This window comes from Cololabis saira, chromosome 10 (assembly GCF_033807715.1).
Source record: "Cololabis saira isolate AMF1-May2022 chromosome 10, fColSai1.1, whole genome shotgun sequence".
Lineage (NCBI taxonomy): Eukaryota > Metazoa > Chordata > Actinopteri > Beloniformes > Belonidae > Cololabis > Cololabis saira.
This window is the reverse complement of record NC_084596.1, coordinates 4,776,328-4,799,302: the sequence shown is the minus strand read 5'-3', so window position 1 is coordinate 4,799,302 and position 22,975 is coordinate 4,776,328. Positions and strand designations below refer to the sequence as shown.

The window sequence follows — 22,975 nt, the reverse complement described above, 5'->3', positions numbered from 1 at the left end:
TATGTGTTCAACTATCAACTACCTGGTGACATTGTCACCAGGTAGTTGGCTTCCATATGCACCAACTCCTAAAAAATGGACACCTCTGAAATAGCCAATTTGTGAGCATCTACAATTACGAAAAACTAGAAAATCACAAGTTTAGTCAGATGTTGTCCTTCAACTGTCTGGGTGGTGTCCAGACGGAAAACTGGTTTCTCTGAAACACTGATAAAACCTCACATTAAAGACATTCGGATTGGTAACTGTTGATAGAGACTCTGTTTTAATCCCTAAACTGTCTTCATTTAACATCTTAATTGTGCTGTCTTTTGTCACTGAGTAAAAAATGTCTTAACACTAAATTGCTGAAGTTGTCCAGATGTATTTATCCATTAAGGTGGATCATAGTAACCCACTGAACCCCTTGATGGACAGTCTCAGGGACTTTAAAACATGGATGAAGCTTCATGAAAACAAGACGGAAGTTACTTGGTTTTGAAGGTGTGCCCGCTATGATCAGATTGGTGTACAACCTCAGAGCATATCAGAAAAGGCTCTGTGGCGCAATGGTAGCGCGTCTGACTCCAGATCAGAAGGTTATGTGTTCAACTCACATCAGGGTCATAATGAACTTTCAGTTTTGTTTTATCCATCCTCACGAGTTCACCAACCAGACTAACTTTAGCTGCAACAGAAAACTTTGATATATACCTGGAATTATGCAAGTCTGCACAATCACCTGCCTTGAAGAAAGGAGGAACAATCTTTAAAAAAAGGGAATTGCATTTATTTATCTGATTCTGCAGATTCACACCTTTTAGAGTGGTTGTTGTGGCCGAGTGGTTAAGGCGATGGACTCGAAATCCATTGGGGATTCCCCGTGCAGGTTGAAATCCTGCCAACAACGATTCATGTATGAATGTTAATCTTAATCCTAATCTCAGGGGTGTGGGTTTGAGCCCCACGTTGGGCTGAAGTCACATTTATGAAGTTTGTTTGAAGTGTAGAGTCCAGGTTGAAGGTGAGCAGAAAGGAATCACCTCCACTGCTGATCTGGTCACTGAGATGGATTTTACTGGCTGAGACTGGTGACATCATCAATGACATCACATGTCTTTGATGACAGTCCAGGGTTTGATGAAATTATTTGTATTTATAACAATGTATGTGAAGCATGTAATTGATTTGTTGTTATCAAATGTAGCAACAGCGCCCTCTGCTGTTTATATTGAAACATAAACATTTAGTTTAACATTCTGCAGTGTACAACATAATCTCAGGTATCTGAGACTCTATGGAAACCATCCCAATCTCATGCGCAGTGCAGTAACATCAGAAATTATAACCCATGTTGTAGTTTGTTAAGGATCTGGGGCCTCATTTATAAAAGAGTGTGTAGGATTTATACTAAAAGTGTACGTGCGCTCAAAAGCCGAAAATGGCGTGCGCACAAAAAAATCCTGATTTATAAAACCGTGCCATCTGCGCGTAATGTTCGCTTTATAAATCACAGTCCAGCTGGAAGGTGCACGTGTATTCGCCTCATACCCTGCCCGCTGCTGAAACCACGCCCACAACCAACTCCGCCGGCTGGAGCGTCCGCCATTGTTTGGAAGCGGTGGATCGTGTGGCTGTTTCAACGAGGGACAGTAATAATGAGGTTTTGCATCGACATTTACCCTCATAAAATCATATTTCTACACTGAATGGAAATTGAACCTGGGTCATGGTAGTGAAAGCAGCAAATCCTGCCCACTAGACCTCCAGGGAAACACGTTATGCTCTCTTAAAGGGGTTGTATTACTACATTTAGTTGACTAATGTTTCTGATTCAATCAAACAAACATATTTATTTCAGATTTAAAGAAAGGATAACTGATGTACTTCCACTTTATGGACACTTTTGTTGAATGGTTGAGTTTTGTCAGAGAAAGTACTTGATGGCACATGTACAAAGGAAATCCTGGATTGCTCCAATTCATCCAAGATGAGCTGGTTTTCAACTTCAGAGTCCACTGATGAACTTATATGTTTGAAGAGAAGAAGTGACACTTTGAAGAACTGACTAACACGTTCTTTGGTAGGTCTTTTTTATTTAAATTCACCATGTAAATTACACAATTGATCAAACATTACACTTGTCAGTTTAGATTAGCATGAAACTCTGGTGACATCAACAAGAAAGTATTGAAGTATTGAAGGTAGACTTTACCTTGTAAGGCAGTGTAAGGCAGTTTATTAGGAGGTGTGATCATGAAGAACCACTCTTCTGTTATTCAGCAGGCGGGCCATTAGAAGGCCGTCTGTTAAGTTTGGTAAGATATAAAGACGTTCACAGTCACGATAGCCAGGAACCGAACCTGGGCCGACTGCTTGGAAAGAAATGTAAAACTAACTTAATGTAGACTGATGTTACCTATTAATGCATGCTGGGGATAACACAAAAAAAACCCACTGATTAGTTTTGAAAGACATTTTAGTCTACGGTTAACAACTGCAAGTCTTCTAGCATGTTCAAACATTAACCGTTGTTGGCAGGATACTGCCAAACTACAGAAACTGTGCAACAGGTTATTGATCATCATTCAGTTTCTATTTCTATTCCCCCTCAATGTTATAAAAAACATCTAGACAGGTATGATGTGACCGTGATTTTTTGTTTGCCGGATATGTGTTTTGTGGCTCGTTGGTCTAGTAGTATGATTCTCGCTTTGGGTGCGAGAGGTCCCGGGTTCAATTCCCGGACGAGCCCCAGAGATTTATACAATTTGTGGTTTTTCTCCTCCAAGTAGCAAAGTTTCAAGACTGTCAGTGTTGGGGGTAACGCGTTACAAAAGTAACGCAATTACAGTAATGTATTACTATTTGCTGTAACGCAGTAATATAACGCATTACTAATAAATTTTCGGTAATATTTTACTCGTTACAATCTAAGTAACGCGCGTTACAACGCATTTTAACCCGTTTAGCTGTTGTTTTTTTAAAGAATTCACCAACACCGCGTCCGCGAGACATCCCGACAACAGAAAAAAGCGTTGGGAACGCGGCGCGGCGGAACGTAGCGCCGCTGGACACTGTTTGTGTGGGGACTGTTTAGCCAGTGAGCAGAGCCGGCAGGGAAAAGTCAACAGTGCGGCGTGTCCGCGTGTAACTTAAATCTACCATGGTCTCAGCGTTAGAGCTCGGCCAAGTGAGGCTTTATTAATATATGGGCTTTATACATTTATTAAATATATATGAGCGCGGAGTCGGCGAGGAGCTGCGCGCGGCGAGGAGCACGAGCCGGGCTCACAGTCAGTCGCGCTGTGAGAGCGGATTTATGGTTCCGCGTTAAATCGACGCAGGGCTTTCGCCGTGGGGTACGCAGTACTTCGCGTAACCCACGGCGTATGGCCTGCGTTGGTGGAACGCGGAACCATAAATCAGCCTTAAACCACACCTGCAGCCCATCAGGAGGAGAGGTTAAAACAGCTGCGAGTTGATGATTGCTGGTTCGTTTTGTTAACTCTGAGAGCTTTATTGGTTTGTTTGTTAGCTTGCTGGTGTTTTTTTTCTCTCTGGGAGTTATTTATGAAGAAGTTCTGAGTTCCGTGTGAGCAGTATTCGAGTTGAGGGGGGATGAGGGGTGATGTGATGGCACCCCCCCTGAAATTAAAACGGTCCAAATCACCCCCCTCCCCCCCCCCCCCCCCTGAAATAAAAACGGTCCAAATCATCCCCCCTGAAATAAAAACGATCCAAATCATCCCCCCTGTAAAACTGCCATCCCTCCTTTCCATCCCTTATGTCATTTCATCAATGAATGTGGTTTTACTGCTATTTCAACATTTAGAGTCATCACCAGAAAAATAACACCAGAAAAATAACTTATTTGACAATTTTCACCTGTTTCAAGTAAATTTTCACTTGAAATAAGTAGAAAAATCTGCCAGTGGGACAAGATTTATCTTTTTTTGCTATTTTGTTGAAAGTAACTCAAAAGTAATACACAAGTAGTGTAACGCATTACAATTCAGATATAGTAATATTGTAATGTAACTAATTACTTTCAAATGACAGTAACTAGTAATATATAATGTATTATATTTTGGATGTAACTTGCCCAACACTGAAGACTGTAGTACAATGCTTTACCTGAAGACCAACATTGGCATCATATGTGAATGCTGAAAACCTACATCTTGCTTCTCTTTCATGCCAAGAGGTCAGCCGGTAAGGCGTAGTCCGTAAACCCTTTCCCCTTTCTTTAATTGGGCTCCTTTTTTGTTTTATTGCCCCAACCAATGTGCCTTTTTTAAATAATAAAATATTGTTTGTATTATTGAACTCTGTCCCCTATCTCCCTCCCTGAGTGAACGAACCTTCGTGTCCTTTTGTAGAGGTGATAATTGACCTTTAGTACGGGTCCTAGGGCCCTAATCAAAGGTGGTGTTGTCGGTAAACAGAAAAAGATCTTCAGATCCCAAACTTAAATAATAGTGAACGTCCACATGTTTGAATCAAGTCTTCACCTTCTCCTCTCACACAGTGATTGATTTATCTGATTGTTGGACAGTTCACCCAGGGCGTAAAAGTAGCCAGGACCAACGATGACGATGATGACATGTGCACGTTACCAAATGTAGCAACAGCGCCCTCTGCTGTTGTTCGTCTTCATTAATCGGTAACACTTTATAATAACTACACACTATTAAGCATTAGTTAAGCATCAATAAATGCTTAATTGATCATGAATTCACCATTAGTAAAGCATTATTCATACAATACTAAGCATTAATAAACACAGTTATAAACCTTACAACTATACACTATTAACCATTAGTTAAGCATCAGTAAATGCTTTATTGATCATGAATTCATCATTAGTAAAACAATATTCATACATTACTAAGCATTAATAAACACAGTTATAAACCTTACAACTATACACTATTAACCATTAGTAAGATGCTTAATTGATCATGAATTTATCATTTGTATAGCTGGATTCTCATACTTTGTAAATGATAGGTTAACCATTTATAAATAAGTATTATATGTCTGTTAATGGTTCATAAGATCATTTAGAATGTCTAAGTAAATTATATACAAACCATTTGTATGTATATTTATGCGTACATTTGTACACGGTTAGTGTTAATACATGTTTTATAAACACTTTTTCATACTCAATGAACGATTTATTAAGGTGGTTACTACTCATTAGTTAATGGTTTCACGAGAGCCCATCTAAAGTGAGGACTATCTATGCCTTATAGGGCATTTATAAATGAGATAGAAGCAGTGATATACAAAATGTCAATTGGTTAGTGTTAATACATGTTTTATAAACACTTATTCATACTCAATGAACGATTTATTAAGGTAGTTACTACTCATTAGTTAATGGTTTCACGAGAGCCCATCTAAAGTGAGGACTATCTATGCCTTATAGGGCATTTATAAATGAGATAGAAGCAGTGATATACAAAATGTCAATTGGTTAGTGTTAATACATGTTTTATAAACACTTATTCATACTCAATGAACGATTTATTAAGGTGGTTACTACTCATTAGTTAATGGTTTCACGAGAGCCCATCTAAAGTGAGGACTATCTATGCCTTATAGGGCATTTATAAATGAGATAGAAGCAGTGATATATAAAATGTCAATTTTTATTTCAAATGAACGGTAACACTTTATGCCCTTGCAGTTTAAAAACAAAATAAACATTTTTGTACTTAATGAAAATTATAAACAATCTGCAATCTTATAAACATGAAATGGAAATAAAATAAACATTCTTGTAGTGTAAACAAAGTGCCAAAAATAAAATTAAATAAAATCTTTATAAAAAAGAAAAAAAAAAAAAAAAAATCTGAGCAGGTGTGAAAACCTAATAATTCACCTCTCCTAAAAAATTACAGAAGTAACTAGTAATTCAAACATTGTTTTTAAACTACTGAACAGGTGTCAAAACCTCCCTAGATCCCCTCTCCTACATACACTATGCCAACAGTGTATGCCAGCTGTACTGTACTGGTCAATAAGGTTGATGTTTGTTCAGTGTCACAAGAGTGCTATACAGGACTGTCCCAGAAACTTAGAATATTGTGATTTTCTGTAATGCAATTACAAAAACAAAAATGTCATACATTCTGGATTCATTACAAATCATCTGAAATATTGCAAGCCTTTTATTATTTTAATATTGCTGATCATGGCTTACAGCTTAAGAAAACTCAAATATCAAATATCCTATCTCAAAAAATTAGAATATTCTGGGAATCTTAATCTGTAACTTTATCACAATATTCTAATTTTCTGAGACAGTCCTGTATATCACTCTTTGTTGTGACAGTGAACAAAAAACAATCAACCTTATTGACCAGTACAGTATAGCTGGCATACAGTATGTACACTGAATTTGTACTGTTAACCACCCTCCCCAATCTAACTACTTGTACTTTCGAGAAATGTCATGAATTAACCTGCCAAATGCGCCATCACGGTGTTTCTTTGCAAGCCATTCATTCCACTCAATCACTGCAAGATGGTCAGAAAGCAAAGTCTCAGTACGATTGCCCCTGAGCCTCCAGATCTGCTCCTTGTAGGATCTCCAGGCCCTCTTGATGTGCTGAGTATGGGCACCAGTGTGTGGATCTACATACCACCTGCTGTGGTTGACAGTGTGGTGATCATAGCCTAGTGCAGGGAGTACACGGTAGGCACGCCATTCGTCGCTGACAACTGATGAGCCAACCTTCACATGATGAGCAATCAAGGGGACTAGATGGCCTCGAGTTCTTCTCTCTACCAGTCGTAGAATTGGCTTTGTAGAGGTTTGTTGTTGAGCGTGCTTCACACCCAGCATCCCAAAGACCCACTTCTTTCTTTTCCAGCCACCAGCCATTCTTCCTCTCCCATACTGATGCAGGAACAAAAAAAAACAAACATGTACACAGATACAGTATGAACAAATACATTAGTTGACTGTATTTCACAATTATGTGAATTAACTATTACGATAACGCACCTTTCTTTTGTGCCGAAAATGGCTCTCATCAATTACAACGAACTCCCTTCTTCCACCAATCTGCTGGCCTGTACGCCTTCTCATCCTTTCAACTGCAGTGACACAGACGTTCCTTATTCTTTTTGCCATTTTACTTAAAGTAGTTGAACTGCCTGCAATGGTGTCCTCCATCATGTCTATCTGCCGCAGGCGTAGACCCTGAGAAAATCTTCAAAGACAAAAAGAAATAATGTTTATTGTTAACATGTAAAGAGACTCAACAATGGTAAGGGATGGCAGGCAAACACAACAGGGCAAAGTTCAGGGTGTTTTATTCTCAGGTACAAAAGTGGCAATTTACTTGGGGCGGTCCCAACATGCCAGTGGGGAAAACCAAACGTACATCATTAATCCCAAAATACAAATTAACAGTGTATGATGAATTAATCCAAAAACATACAAACAAGCTAATTAATTAATTGATTAATTAATTAATTAAACAAACAAAAATGCAAAATCCATGGTCATATGAAAAGTTAAACCTTGAAAACATGCAAAACAGCTCCTCACAGCAACAGCAGGGCCAAAAGAATGAACTGAGGGTTTCACCTACTTTTAAACCCAAGCCTTCTTCAAGACTCCACCCACCCGGCATAAACCATTACAGTATTTAAAACTTAACAAACCTGTACCTTTAATCAGGGTCCTCCCCTCTTTTAACAAATCAATCATTCCCAATCTATATTTTGTAATGTCATTTTTAACAGCATTTATTTACCATAACACCCAAAAAGGAACATTTAATTTGGTTTAATCCACCTGAACTCCTCCCTGATGCAGGTGGAATCAATCAGCAGCAATCAAGTGAGGGCTACAGTGACTATGGGCTCTCCATGGTGAAAATGCATAAGTGAATTTCCTTACAGGTGTTTTTGGACTGTATTTATCCTAGTGAGCTACTCTTTGTTCTATGGCCTCTGATGTAATCGGGTAGATTCAAGTGGACATATAGAGGGTGAGTAACACACAGCGGTGTCCGGGAGTGTGTATGAGTGAATGAAGGAGAGTAAACATGGCTTTACATTATATTATGTCATTTGGCAGATGATTGTATCCAAAGTGACTTACAATATCATATTTGAGCCCCGTGTAGCGAAGAAGGGGCAAGGCGACCTGCACTAGTGGAGGAGCGGAGGGAGCGGTGCGAGGTCTGGAGTCTGACCATAGACTGCATGTATGGAGGAGGAATCAGGTGTACTGCCATGTACTGTAGGCTAGCACCAATGTCTTGAATTTGATGCATGCATAAGAACCTTTCGGTAAAAGTGAGCTGCAAGTATGTGCATGGATTTCAGTAACTCAACCTAATCAAAATAACTGACAAAACATTCTATGCATGATTTTGCATTTTGTATATTTTATGAGACTGGCAATGTAGTGAGCCTATGATATGTGTTTAATGTTAGGCTATTACTTGCTTACCTGTACATGAATTCCATCCATTTACATATGGAGATCTTTGAACGACTGAAGATAGACTTGTGTCTGACCGAAATTTGTTTCGGCCTGTGTGCTCCTTGTCGACAAACCCTAAAAGAACATAAAACATTTTTTTTAAATAAAGGAAATACCAACATCCCCCACACCATGTAGGGAGTAAGGAGTTAACGTTACTGCAACTAAACTTTGTTTTGCTCTAAATCACTGGTTCTCAAACTTTCACGGAGGACCCCTAAACTCACACAAATTAGACCACAGATTCACATCTGATACCATTTCTGTGTTATTACATGGAGTGTAAGAAACCCATGGCCAGAATTGCCATACATTCTGTCATTGTGTCATCTACGGATGGAATAATTCATAATTCAATAAATAACTTATTCCCTTATTTGCTGGAACCCCCCCCCAAGGACGCCGCTTGTTTTGATACAAATGGCAGACTTGTAGTGGCATTGTTCTATCTGGTTTTATATGCCATTTATATGCCAGTATGCTATATTAAGAAACAGTAAAGTAAAGTAATAAGTAGTGAAGTTACTTTTCAAATGCAGTAACTAGTGAAGTAATCTCATTACAAATTACAGAACTAGCAATAAATAACTAATTACTTTTTTTGAGTAACTACCCCAACGATGGTTACTATACTAGTAAGGACGTGAAAATAACAGACTTCTTCAAAGGATTAACAGACCTAATATATGAATATAAAAAAAATATAAAATATTCTTACCAAGCATAGTGATCTCCACTGTTCACTCTCTTCTTCAATTCCATTTTCTGATGGCATATTCTGCATTTAATTTTTCTTTTGATCAGTTTCTTCTTCTGAAGCCACTTTATCAGCTTCAGGGATTTTTTTTGTGAAGTGTCCTTGGAAATAAGATTCTTTAATTTTCTGAATCTGCTCATCGTTTGCCAAATTTGAGGTTTTTCCACGGCCTGTTGATAAAGTAACTACTAACTGCCTTCTGTGTAGTCCGCTACATGAAACGATTGAAAAACCCGGGTTTTTTGAGCGCCCAGAACCGCAGAGGATTATGGGTATTGTAGGACTTCGCGTTCAGGACACTACTGCGCATGCTCCACACTCGCAGAGCAAACACGTTGCTGTTTCAAACAACCAAGCGGATTGCAGAGAGGTGATGGAGGTGATGGAAAACTCGGCGCCAACTCGAAAAGGCGTGCGGAGACGGGCACAAAAAAATGTGGAGCCAGATACCGAAGACATGCCCGTGGATTTAACAAGTGGTGAGTAACTTGTTTCCTTTCGATGTCACCATGTACAGCAGATGTGGGTAGTAACGAGTTACATTTACTCCGTTACATTTACTTGAGTAAGTTTGGGGAAATCTTGTACTTTTAGGAGTAGTTTTGAATCACTATACTTTTTACTTTTACTTGAGTAGATTTGTGAATGAGAAACTGTTCCTCTTACTCCGCTACATTAGGCTACGTTGAGCTCGTTACTTTTCTTTTATCCCCTCCGCCTACGCGTCAATCATTGAAGGCTGATTTATGGTTCCGCGTTACACCAATGCAGAGCCTACGGCGTAGGGTCAGCCCCCGGGTCTCCCACTCAGAAGGCGCGCCGATTTTTTCCAGTGTCCAGCCGCGGTACTGCAACCAAAAATCCCATGCGGCCCAGAAAGCTTTTTTCCCATAGACCGCAATAGTAAAAGAGAAGCCTCTAAAACTGTTCACAGGAACCTCCAGCTGTAATCACCGGCAATTACTAATCTTTGTATTCTATATTTTTAAGTCATGGACTTTATATCCGTCAAAAATGTTTTATAACGGCCAGAAAAGTAAAAGAAAAGTCTCTTTCTGGGCGTGACGTCACGGCTGACGTCACAGCCGTGTCCGTGCATTCCACGGATGTTTTATATTAATATATATTATATCATTATATTATATTAATACATTAATAATATATGTAATGCTATACATGTAATAATATACATTAATTAAGATATTATATTAATACATATTATATTAATACTCGCGTCATTGCCCCGGGGCTGATGATGGGAGGCCCCAGAGCATCATGGGAGGTGACTCAACTGCGCATGCTCTATGGGCCGCTGTATGCGGAAGTAAACCCGGAAGTCAGAGATTTTTTCGGCTTATGCGCTGGCTGAGCAGAATGCATTGAAATGAATGGGCGGCCATTTTTGACGCCCCATCCAGTTTTATAATACATCCATGCGTAGGGTACGCGGCGACGCGCAAACGAGTAGTTTTTTCACCAAGTAGCCTACTTTTTTACTTTTACTCAAGTAATTATTTAGATGACACCTTTTACTTGTACTTGAGTCATATTATTCTGAAGTAACAGTACTTTTACTTGAGTACAATTTTTGGCTACTCTACCCACCTCTGATGTACAGTTACGTTAGGTGTGTGTGTGTGTGTGCGCGCCCGCGTGTGATGGTTAACTCCATGGACATATATAAAGGCTAGATGACTCGTCTGCGCCATCTTGCCACAGGAGACTCGCTCACTCATAACATTGTGTTTAATGGTGCCTGTACTGCTTAAACAACCTTAACTTGCTCAATTCTCAACAGATTTTCAAACTGTGTGGTTTGTTATGAACGTCAGAGATGTAGTTATGACACTGCATACTTGTGAATAATTATAAACATTGAAAAACGTACTTTTATATGAAAATAACCAGAAACAGATAGCTATGACATGGTATTTATATTAAATCAATATTTCTATAGTATTCTTAGTAATATTTACATTATAACATATATACATATATTTTATTACCATATAACGTGTGTGTGTGTGTGTATATATATATATATATATATATATATATATATATATATATATATATATATATATATATATATATATATATATATATATATTATAACATGTATGTATATGACATTATAACATGTTTATATATTATTACATTATGATGTATTTATATCATGCCATTATAACATGTGTGTACACATGTTATAATTGCATGATATAAATACATCATAATGTAATAATATATAAACATGTTATAAGGTAATAATATATGTATATATGTTATAATGTAAATATAAATATTACTAAGAATACTATAGAAATATTGATTTAATATAAATACCATGTCATAGCTATCTGTTTCTGGTTATTTTCATATAAAAGTACGTTTTTCAATGTTTATAATTATTCACAAGTATGCAGTGTCATAACTACATCTCTGACGTTCATGACAAACTAACCTGTTAGAAAATGTGTTGAAAATTGAGCAAGTTAAGGTTGTTTTGCAGTACAGGCCCCATTAAACACAATGTTATGAGTGAGCGAGTCTCCTGTGGCAAGATGGCCGCCGTGTGACGACGTCGCAGCAGCGCGGACGAGTCATCTAGCCTTTTATATATGTCTATGGTTAATTCATTCATCCGATATAGACGATAGATTCATTCAATAATGAACTTTACTTTCTATTAGGTGTGCCCATGGCCCCGACTAAACGACTGGCAGAAAAAAAAATGGAACATGAGTTGGAAATGTGCAAACTGAAGGCAGAGTGGCAGCAGGAGAAGATAAATGAGTTAAGAGAGGAGAGAGATTATTTGAAGGAACAGTTGGCTGCAGGTAAGTCAGAAGACAGTCAGTAGGTTTACATGCGGCAGTTCAATCGGGTTTCTTATCGTATAAGACATCGTTTTGACTTTAAAACTGCATGCAAACACCTGAACCCCATCTATTTCGGACCTATGTCGGACATTTATTAATGGGGTTGCAGCACCTAGATAACCCGTTCACAGTCGGAATGTTAACGCCATGTTAACAGGGGATTTCCTTATTATATTTTATATTATCTATTATATTTTATATTATAATATAACAGTTTGACGGTTATTAGAGAGAGTTGATTCGAGTTAAGTTGTGCATCACTGACATAACTGGTCCACCACAACTCAGATAAACTCAATTAATGCATTCACTAAATAAATGCATGCAAAACAAGCTTAAAAATGTGTGATTCCTTATGTTTGAATTTGTATCTGTTTTAACAGCTCTTAAAAAAGATGGCACAGCATCCACCTCCGCCCTGGACACAACATCCACCTCCACAACCCGTTTGTCCTCACATTCTTCTGACATCTCAATGGAATCCTCCTCTGAGAGCACCTCTGACTCCTCCTTCGACACGTCCTCATCAGAGGACAAGAAGAAGAAGAGGAGGAAGAAGAAGGGGAAAGGGGAAAAGAAGCGGAAGAAGTCAAAGAAAATGAACACAAAGACACGTCAGAGAGGTAAAAACAGATGAAAAATTCTAGATCTGTATACAAAAATGAACAAATGTAGGTATCATTTGACTGGAGATGTTTTGATATAGTACTTGGTACTGGTCTATTTCTGCCAATAAAAGGTATTTTCTGATGCCCAGCCCTAGATTGCCTTTGCGATTGTTAGTTCTGCTAAGTTGTACTGTAACAAATCACATTATGGACAGAGAGGAGTTACCTGGGAAAACCATGTGCATGTAGCTGTGTATGAGTTGAAAACATTCTGGTCTCGCATCAGAGTTGCTGCCCATTGCAATATGTGTGGGTAACCAACACGGCCCTTCGCATGTGTTTACACCAGTGGTTCTCAAACTTGTTCATGTCAAGGACCCCCAATTGATATATATTTCAAAATTTTTAGAAAATAGCTGATCTACAAGCTCATAGATTGTAGATCATCTATTTTTGAATTCAGTGTAAAATAAGTTTAAAGTGGTTTAAACAGATTTTGATGCTATATTAACTCATGTATCTTGAGACAACCTTTATCTTGGGAACTTAAGACCATGAATGAAAAATTGTACTTTTCTTATTTTATATTTTCCTTTACTTATTTTTGTTTATTATTTCATGTTTCTTCTTGTTCATGCAATTATTTCTGAGTTAAATTGTCCCAAGCATAGCCGATGACAACAAAATGCATCCATGCAGCAATGCATAGCCAATAGGCTGGTTGCCAACTGATATTTTCTCCATGCAAGTGTATCGCTTGTAATTGGCAGCAACTGTCATAATGTAGATTCAAACTAAATGTGTGTTTGTGTGTAGGTGAGTTTATGTGTGTGTAAACCTTAATGTGGATTAAACTAATTCTATGTTCTCTGAATTGCAGCCCAAAATCCAAACCAGGTGGTGGCCCGGTACACCAAAATACTTAAACTCTTCAATAAAGGAGGGACCATGTCTGCTGCTTTCAGTCGGGTCAGCGTGGACCACAACACGGTGGTGGCCAATGCTCCAATCGCAGAGCTGTTCCTTGCTGCGCCTAGCAAGTACAATGAATTGATTGAGGACTACAATGTTCGGCGGGCGAAACTCTCTGCGTTTGCTATACAATGTGAGGCTGCAATTAAGCAGGACCCAGACATACAGGGTGCAATCCAAGCCTATAAGGCTTCTGGAAAGCTGCTGCCCATCTCAAAGAAGTGAGCTTTGGTGCTGGGGTAGGAGAGTAGGAGAGGTGTTCTAGGAAGGTTTTGACACCTGCTCAGTAGTTTAAAAACCATGGAGCCAAATCAAGGCCAACGTTTTTGCTAATTTGAAAATAAAATTTGAACCTGAAAATTCTTTTTTAGAGTTTAAATTTTTATTTTCAGTATCAGATCTTTTTTTCAGTTTCACTTCTTTTTTTTCCAGTTTCAGGCTTTTGGCCCCGATCTGGCGTAGGGGGTGTGGCATCATGAGTGACGGCAGAACAGAGAAGGCGGGGGACGTTCCTCAGTCATGTTGCCTTCAGGAAACGTAGGTTGCAGAAGTTATCAGTAGAAGTATGATTCAACACTGTATATACACCATATTCACGTGATTGGCAGTGGAAAAAACGGATACTAGTGACACATTTCTGTTTAAAAAGCTGTTTTAGACTGTACTTGGTAGTATGTGGAAGTGGGAAATGTCAAACTTTTGGCTGTTGAACTGTACAGCTTTTTAAACAGAAATGTGTCATTAATATCCTTTTTTTTCCACTGCCAATCACGTGAATATGGATACAGTGTTGAATCATACTTCTACTGATAACTTCTGCAACCTATGTTTCCTGAAGGCAACATGACTGAGGAAGGTCCCCCAGCCTTCTCTGTTCTGCTGTCACTCATTGGGCCGGAGCTTCGGGAGCTGCGTGCTGGCCTGCGGTCCCCACCCCTGGTCATCCCGTTGCTGGCCCCCCTTCTCCTCCCTTTTCTCTCTTTTGTCCATGTTGCAGCATCCTTTGCCGGACACCGGAACCTGCAGGTGGTCGTGGGTGGCTTGTAGCTTGCATTACGGAGCACAAGTCTTTCCCCGACCCTGCACCCCAACCTGGGACTTGATGATTGGGCCGGAGCTTCGGGAGCTGCGTGCTGGCCTGCAGTCCCCACCCCTGGTCATCCCGTTGCTGCTTCCACCTGCCTGCTGTGCTGTTGTCGTCCCTGACCCACCAGTCTGGCCCTCGGCAGGAGGGTCCCCCCTTATGAGCCTGGTCCTGCTCAAGGTTTCTTCCCTCCTTAAGGGGAGTTTTTCCTTGCCACTGTTTGGCTTAAGGTTTTTCTCCCACTAGGGGAGTTTTTACCTGCCATTGTTTATGTAATAATTGCTCGGGGGTTTATGTTCTGGGTATGGGTCTCTGGAAAGCGTCTAGAGACAACTCTGTTGTATTAGACGCTATATAAATAAAATTTAATTGAATGGAATTTAATTGAATTGAATGATGCCACGCCCCCCACGCCAGATCAGGGCCAAAAATCTGAAACTGAAAAAAAGAAGTGATACTGAAAAAAAGAAGTGAAACTGAAAAAAAAAGTTAAACTGGAAAAAAAAAGAAGTGAAACTGAAATAAAAAGATTTGAAATAAAAAGTTCTGATACTGGAAAAAAAACTGTACTTGAACTGTAAAAAAGAATTTTTCAGGTTCAAATTTTTTTTTCTCCAATTAGCAAAACCTTTGGCCTTGATTTGGCTCCATAAAAAACAGAATGTTTTAATTACTAGTTACTTCTGTAATTTTTTAGGTTTTCACACCTGCAATTTTTTTATAAAGATTTTATTTAATTTTATTTTTGGCAATTTGTTTACACTACAAGAATGTTTATTTATTTCCATTTCATGTTTAAAAGATTGCAGATTGTTTATAATTTTCATTAAGTACAAAAATGTTTATTTTGTTTTTAAACTGCAAGGGCATAAAGTGTTACCGTTCATTTGAAATAAAAATTGACATTTTGTATATCACTGCTTCTATCTCATTTATAAATGCCCTATAAGGCATAGATAGTCCTCACTTTAGATGGGCTCTCGTGAAACCATTAACTAATGAGTAGTAACCACCTTAATAAATCGTTCATTGAGTATGAAAAAGTGTTTATAAAACATGTATTAACACTAACCGTGTACAAATGTACGCATAAATATACATACAAATGGTTTGTATATAATTTACTTAGACATTCTAAATGATCTTATGAACCATTAACAGACATATAATACTTATTTATAAATGGTTAACCTATCATTTACAAAGTATGAGAATCCAGCTATACAAATGATAAATTCATGATCAATTAAGCATCTTACTAATGGTTAATAGTGTATAGTTGTAAGGTTTATAACTGTGTTTATTAATGCTTAGTAATGTATGAATATTGTTTTACTAATAATGAATTCATGATCAATAAAGCATTTACTGATGCTTAACTAATGGTTAATAGTGTATAGTTGTAAGGTTTATAACTGTGTTTATTAATGCTTAGTATTGTATGAATAATGCTTTACTAATGGTGAATTCATGATCAATTAAGCATTTATTGATGCTTGACTAATGCTTAATAGTGTGTAGTTATTATAAAGTGTTACCCATTAATCTTATACAAAAACATCTAAACAGGTATGAGACATTTAAAATTGCTGGTTCAAACACTTGTACAAATGGTCTTCATGGCTGTTGTGCTTCAACATTTGTTGTGTTATTTTCTTGTAATTCTTATTTTATTCATGTAAAAATGTGCTTTATAAAACAGAGCTGATCAGGCAGTTTTCATTCACCATAAAGTTTAAAGATTATTTACATTGAGTGTGGGTGCATTGCCTACAAATTGTTCAACTGGTCCAGATGAAGCTGATATGCTGCACCTGGGCAGCAGAGGGAGGAGCTGAAGGGAGCCTGACTGAGCGTCCTGGGTGTGTTCAAAACACCCACTACGTTTGGAAACATTTGCAACGTTGTGGATAACGTTGGCTTTTGGTGGAAGATTCATACTTCACCCTAACCTCTCGGTCACCTCAGAGGAGCAACTCGTGGACCACATGGCCTAATGGACAAGGCGTCTGACTTCGGATCAGAAGATTGAGGGTTCAAGTCCCTCTGTGGTTATAGAGCCTTCAGATAGTTAGATTTGGGGCCCGTTTCACAAAGCAGGTTTAGTGAAAACTCTGAGTCTGTTAACCCTGAAATGAGGGAAACTCTGAGTTTTCCATTTCACAAAGGGAGGTAACTCAAACCAGAGAAAGAGAGGTAACTCTAGCCTGTTTCACAAAGAGAGGTAACTTAAGCTCTCGGTCAGTTACCGTAGTAACAGACGCTCTGAACCTAACCTGGGGCCTGTACTACGAAGCAAGTTCAACATACCCAGGATATCTTTTCCTTATCCAGATTCACTAACCCGGACAATTGCAATCACGCTAAGCGGTCACACAGAAAGACAGCTGGCAAAAGATCGCTGACTGTATAAATGCGTAAATTCATAGGGATATAAACATATATTTGAATATTCTGGGAATCTTAATCTTAAACTGTAAACCATGATCAGCAATATTAAAATAATAAAAGGCTTGCAATATTTCAGTTGATTTGTAATGAATCCAGAATGTATGACATTTTTTTGTTTTTGTGTTTGAATTACAGAAAATCACAATATTCTAATTTTCTGAGACAGTCTGTATATATTGGTTCTATAACTATTGTTGTTGACCGATAACTTGTGCTGATGCTGTACCAAAGAATTGGGTGTTTTTATTTATTTTATTTTATTTATTTTTTTTTCAGGAGGGGGGTGTTTAGTATTTTAAAGTGACTTCTCAGAATGTTCGAGGGACGAAATTGAAAATCCCTTTTTTGCTATCCCCTTACAAATGCATCTTCTTTTTGATTTCTTCTTGATTTATTTATTTAATTGGTATTAGTTTTGGATTGACTGTACATCGGATTTTGGGTGATGATTTGTTTTATTTATTCATTGATTGATTTATTTTTTATTTTCTCCTCCACCTCTTTTTTATTTTTTTCCTTTTTTTTTGGATCGTTCATACAGGTACTCATCAGGGAAAGCAAAGGGGTTTTGGCGGTCCCTGAATACGCGTTCTCTTCGGAGGGATCCTCTCACGATCCGCGCACCGAGCTCCACTGGATTCATTTTCCAAGAGAGCTGATTGGTCAGTGGGCGGTGCTTTTATACCCGGCGATCTGTATCTCCAACATAACCTGCTCCGGAGCAGGTTAGCGGTTCAGCATAAGTTACCATGGCGATGTACCCCGGTAAGAAGTGAACCACCGTCGTAGTCCTGAAAACCCAGGGTTAAACCTGAAGTTACCTCGCTAAGCCCAAATCCCGCTTCGTAGTACAGGCCCCAGGTCAGTTACCGTAGTAACAGACGCTCTGAACCTAACCTGGTCGGGACCAGGGGCCTCATTTATCAACAGTGCGTAGAAAAGGTCCTAAATTCTGTCATAGGAGTGAAATTTAGAATGTGTGTAAGTACAAAAAAATCCGGATTTATCAAACGTGCGGACGCTGGTCGTACGCACATCAGTGATGATAAATCCCACCTGTTCTAAACTGCCGTGCTCGTGCGCGGTTACCGTCATTTGCATTCAGAAACGCCTCCAATTGACCATATATGGAGCAACAACAGCTCCCGCTTGGAGGTTTTCAAACTTTATTGAACAAAATTCTGTAGAGTTTACAACAAAAGGCAAATGAAACAAAATAATCAATTATCTACAAATATTCAACATTTGGGGGGGTTGAGAGCAAAAAAAAAAAAGATACATTTACTGACAAGCTATGGGAAGTGTATTAATAAAAATGAAGAAACAAAGACATTGTTTCATATAAGCTTTTGGCAATATCGTTTTTTTCACAGCGTTTCTCAACCCTGGTCCTCGTGGGCCCCTGTCCTGCATGTTTTAGATGTTTCCCTGCACCAACACACCTGATTCTAATTAATGGTCCTAATTAGCTTGTCATCAAGGTCTGCACAACTCTGTTGATGACACAGGTACTTTTATCACGGTGTGCTGAAGCAGGGTAGCATCTAAAACATGCAGGGCAGGGGGTCCCGAGGACCGGAGTTGAGAAACACTGGTTTAAGAGATGCTAAGTACAGTTTACATTCATTTTTCAGTTGTACAATGGAGGGTTTGCTGTTATTCCATTTGCATTTATGTATGTGATATTTGGCTTGTAAAATAATTATGTTGACCATGTTTGATACATTTCTTGGAAGATTATCCATAAATTAAGATTTGGTTGGAGTCAAAAGCTCCTGCTTGGAGGTGCAAACACAATAAAGCTGTTCTGCAGAATAAATGAGTGTTGCGTTCCTGCAGGCCACCGGGCAACGACGGGCAACAGAGACATAGTTGCATCGCAGATTATTTGTGCATTGATTGAATGAAATCCTTTCATGTTCACGTAACTAAATGCATTGTGTGATGGTGCTTTTATTGTGATTTGGGTGCAATATAGCTCCAATTATGTTTGAGAATCCGGCGATGGCGTGAAATCCTCGTTTAATTTGGGCTTGTTGGTGATGTGTGTATGGAAACTGGGTGTAAATTAGGGCCAGAGAAATTATTGCATCCAACACTGCCGGCATGATTCTGCTGCGAAATGCCGCATGTCTCCAAACTCTCTCTGAAATGTTCCGGTGGACAAACATCCCAGGGTGGACAGGAGCTGGATGTGACTGGGATGGAGCTAAATCACAGCATAGATCCATCAGAATGTTTTGGGGGAAGCGATTCCTGCTGAGAAGCCGCTCCGTGCTCTCACTGAACAGATCAGCGCGCTCTTAGAAAACGCGCTCTCTGCGGAGCGTGTTTTTGCGGAGCGCACGGTCTCTAAATCCTCCAACAGTGCAAGATAAGCCATGGTACTTGTATTTTCTTTTCAGGTCGTCCTGCCAAAGCTGTCTTTTATAGCTTTTCACACCAATTATTCAAAATGTCTGAATTACTTATTGAGAATTTGTATTAATTGGAGGAAACGGGGAACATGTGCACATGTTCCCCGTTCAGTCACAGTTCAGCGATCTCAAACTTCACATGTAAAGTTTGAGACTCTTTTAATGGGTTCTATTTGTAGTTTCACTGTTCTACCACTAGGTTTTGTGTGTACGCATGGTCGGAGCTGTGCGTATATTTACACGTGTTTCTGCGCACAAATACATGTTGATAAATACCATGCTTTGCGTGGGAATGCTCGTACGCACGCTTTACGCTCAGATCTGTGCGTACGCACGGTTGATAAATGAGGGCCCTGGACTCCACACTTCAAACAAACTTCATAAATGTGACTTCAGCACCCAACGTGGGGCTCTAACCCACGACCCTGAGATTAAGAGTCTCATGAGAAACCAGTTTTCCGTCTGGTCTCCTCTGGACACCACCCAGACAGTTGAAGGACAACATGTGACTAAACTTGTGATTTTCTAGTTTTTCGCAACTGTAGATGCTCACAAATTGGCTATTTCAGAGGTGTCCATTTTTTAGGAGTTGGTGCAGTTGGAAGCCAACTACCTGGTGATGATGTCACCTACTCTCGTCCACTTGGCATTATGAGACAATTGGAGCGCATCTCAAGTTCAGCTTGACTACGTCAAAATCTGTGTAGACCTGGCGGTTATCAGGTTGCTATGCTCCTAAAGCTAGCCTATAGCTAGCTAGTGCAAAATGTCCTACTATCTATGTCTCTACATACCTGTCTAGATGGTTTTGTATAAGATTAAGGAGGAATAGAAACTAAATGATTGAATTAATTGAATCATGATCAATAACCTGCTGCACAGTTTCTGTAGTGTAGTGGTTATTTGGTTCGTCGCAAATGCAAAAGGTCTCTGGTCTGAGTCTAACAGGCTGGACCTCTGGATCAGGACTGACGAGTGAACAGAACATCCACAGTTTTATCTTGGAAGAACTTCATCAATTAAAGCTTTTTTAGCAGGCCAACGGCAACTGGTGTGTGGAGGAGTCATTTTCATCCTATTGACCTTCGTTCACTTATATCAGTCATGTATGTCCATTGTACCAAATAGCTGGTCTCTCCATTGGGGAATCGAACCCCAGGCCCAGATACTGCCCACTATACTAACATTGTCATAATTAAGAATTATTTAATCTAACCCTGGAATGTCATCAGACATGTGATGTCATTGCTACTTGCATCTCCAAGTCTGCATACTTTGCAGACATAACAGCAAAAACAATATTAAACAGTATTGCACATATGCACAGAACATACCTGAGAAAACACAGTGGGACACACAACCACAGCTCAGACACAGTACAACTTGTGGTCATCTCCTGTTCAGACACAGCATTCAGAATGTCAGTGGGTTCTTATGTGACAGCCGTTAGCATAACGAGCTAACATGCTAAACGTTTTTTCTACACCATAAAATAAGCAATTACATACAAAACAATACACAACGAATGTTACTGGGTAACATTATGAAAACATGAGTGCATATTTGGTCACTTATATGAAGCATAGATATTTTTAATTAATTAGTTTGTGTCTGAGCAATCAGGAAACCATCTTACCCTCAGTATTGAATTTCGCTTCAGCACACCGTGATAAAAGTACCTGTGTCATCAACAGAACTGTGCAGACCTTGGTGACAAGCTAATTAGGACCTTTAATTAGAATCAGCTGTGTTGGTGCAGGGAAACATCTATATAATCTGTGGATGTGTCCTGCAATGACGAGTCCAACAGCGCCATCTGCTGGTACAAAGTAAAGTTCAGGTCTCTTATTTTTATTACCGGAAACCGGATGCTGTTAGCAGTTTCCAGCTTGCTGCTAATGGTAAGCCACGAGTTTTTGATGCTCTGCAAAAAGGTTTATTAACTGCATTAAAACTAACGTGATAAATCTTTTACCATGCACAGTCATGTAACTAACTAACAAGTTGCCATTTCGGTGTGTTTTTGTTTTGTTTCTGCCGTCACTTACCTTGGTTTTGCCGAACTTTGTATTTTGTATCATAGATGTTGAAAACCAGTGGAGGTGCTAACCACATCGTTTTGGTGTGTATTGTCTCGCTCATTGCAGGTAAATTGTTCTGCTCCGTTTTATATATAAGGAGGACAAGATACAAGCCACATGGACCACCAACTGCAAAGTATACATCAAGCTGAACGGACCACCGGAGGAAGCAAAGGTACAATGCATACGAAGCATGGAGGACTTGGACAGGCTATAATGGCTTCATGGACGGAATCAAGGTACTCCATACTCAACATACGTGACATAATCATCTTTAAATCATGGCACACACAGAAATAACTCATTCATCTATCACAAGAGACAATGAACAGTTAAGGCAAATGATTATGGACTGCGACACCCTGGAACTTAAAACATGTGAATATACTGACCATAAGCAACTGGACATAGAAAATGACATTGACCCGGACAATCATTTTTTTTCCAACATCAATGACAACTGTTACTATTATACTGATGAACAATATAACCAGACAATCAAGGCTGCTGGACAATTATCAATAATCCACTTTAACAGCAGAAGCATGTATACTAACTTCACAAAAATCAAACAGTACTTAAGTCGCTTCACACAACCATTCAACATAATTACCATATCAGAAACGTGGATTGACGAGGAAAAAGGTGTGGACTTTGGGTTAGAGGGTTATGAATTTAATTATATAAATAGGAAATGCAAAGGTGGAGGAGGAGTAGCTGTCTATGTAGATAGTAACTTGAACTATAAGGTGATAGAAAATATGACAACTGTGATTGATAATTTAGTAGAATGTTTAACAGTTGAAATATGTATGGAGAATAGTAAAAATGTATTGATTAGTTGTATATATAGAGCAACAGATACTAGTATCGAGGTTTTTAATGCCTGGGTAGAAGAAATGTATACATTAAATAATCAAAAAGTACTATTTATATCTGGTGATACTAATATTGATCTTTTGAAATCAAGCAATCATAGAATGACAGAGGCATTCATTAACACAATGTATAGTTTAGGTTTACATCCAAACATTACTAGACCCAGTAGGATTACATCCCATAGTACTACATTAATAGATAATATATTTACTAATGATATAGATAATAAAACAAGGAGCGGGTTATTAATTAATGATATAAGTGATCATTTACCTGTGTTTACTCTATATGACTGCAATTGTAAAAAAAATGTGTTAGAACCCAAGCTGCAATTTAGAAGAGTAAAAACAGAG

At 38.8% G+C, this 22,975-nt stretch overlaps 1 protein-coding gene and 4 non-coding genes across 5 annotated transcripts; all 5 read left to right on the top strand.

Annotated features, from left to right (window-relative positions):
• The first annotated feature begins 534 nt into the window (after positions 1-534).
• trnaw-cca (transfer RNA tryptophan (anticodon CCA)) lies at positions 535-606 on the top strand. Its single transcript has one exon. It is a non-coding gene; the product is annotated as a tRNA-Trp (tRNA).
• Positions 607-807: 201 nt separating this feature from the next.
• On the top strand, positions 808-889 carry trnas-cga (transfer RNA serine (anticodon CGA)). Its single transcript has one exon. It is a non-coding gene; the product is annotated as a tRNA-Ser (tRNA).
• Positions 890-2,662: 1,773 nt separating this feature from the next.
• On the top strand, positions 2,663-2,734 carry trnap-ugg (transfer RNA proline (anticodon UGG)). Its single transcript has one exon. It is a non-coding gene; the product is annotated as a tRNA-Pro (tRNA).
• A 9,215-nt stretch (positions 2,735-11,949) lies between these two features.
• Positions 11,950-13,935, top strand: LOC133451754 (coiled-coil domain-containing protein 106-like). Its single transcript, XM_061730894.1, has 3 exons — positions 11,950-12,088; positions 12,514-12,753; positions 13,619-13,935. The coding sequence occupies exons 1-3, from the start codon at positions 11,950-11,952 to the stop codon at positions 13,933-13,935; spliced, it is 696 nt and encodes a 231-aa protein (XP_061586878.1).
• A 2,841-nt stretch (positions 13,936-16,776) lies between these two features.
• Positions 16,777-16,849, top strand: trnar-ucg (transfer RNA arginine (anticodon UCG)). Its single transcript has one exon. It is a non-coding gene; the product is annotated as a tRNA-Arg (tRNA).
• Positions 16,850-22,975: the final 6,126 nt, after the last annotated feature.

What these genes read in the sequence shown, in the direction of transcription:
- LOC133451754 (XM_061730894.1), top strand. Translation starts at nt 11,950, where the DNA reads ATGGCCCCGACTAAACGACTGGCAGAAAAAAAAATGGAACATGAGTTG. An exon ending in GAAGGAACAGTTGGCTGCAG is followed by an intron (nt 12,089 to 12,513) that starts GTAAGTCAGAAG and finishes CTGTTTTAACAG; the next exon opens with CTCTTAAAAAAGATGGCACA. An exon ending in CACAAAGACACGTCAGAGAG is followed by an intron (nt 12,754 to 13,618) that starts GTAAAAACAGAT and finishes TCTGAATTGCAG; the next exon opens with CCCAAAATCCAAACCAGGTG.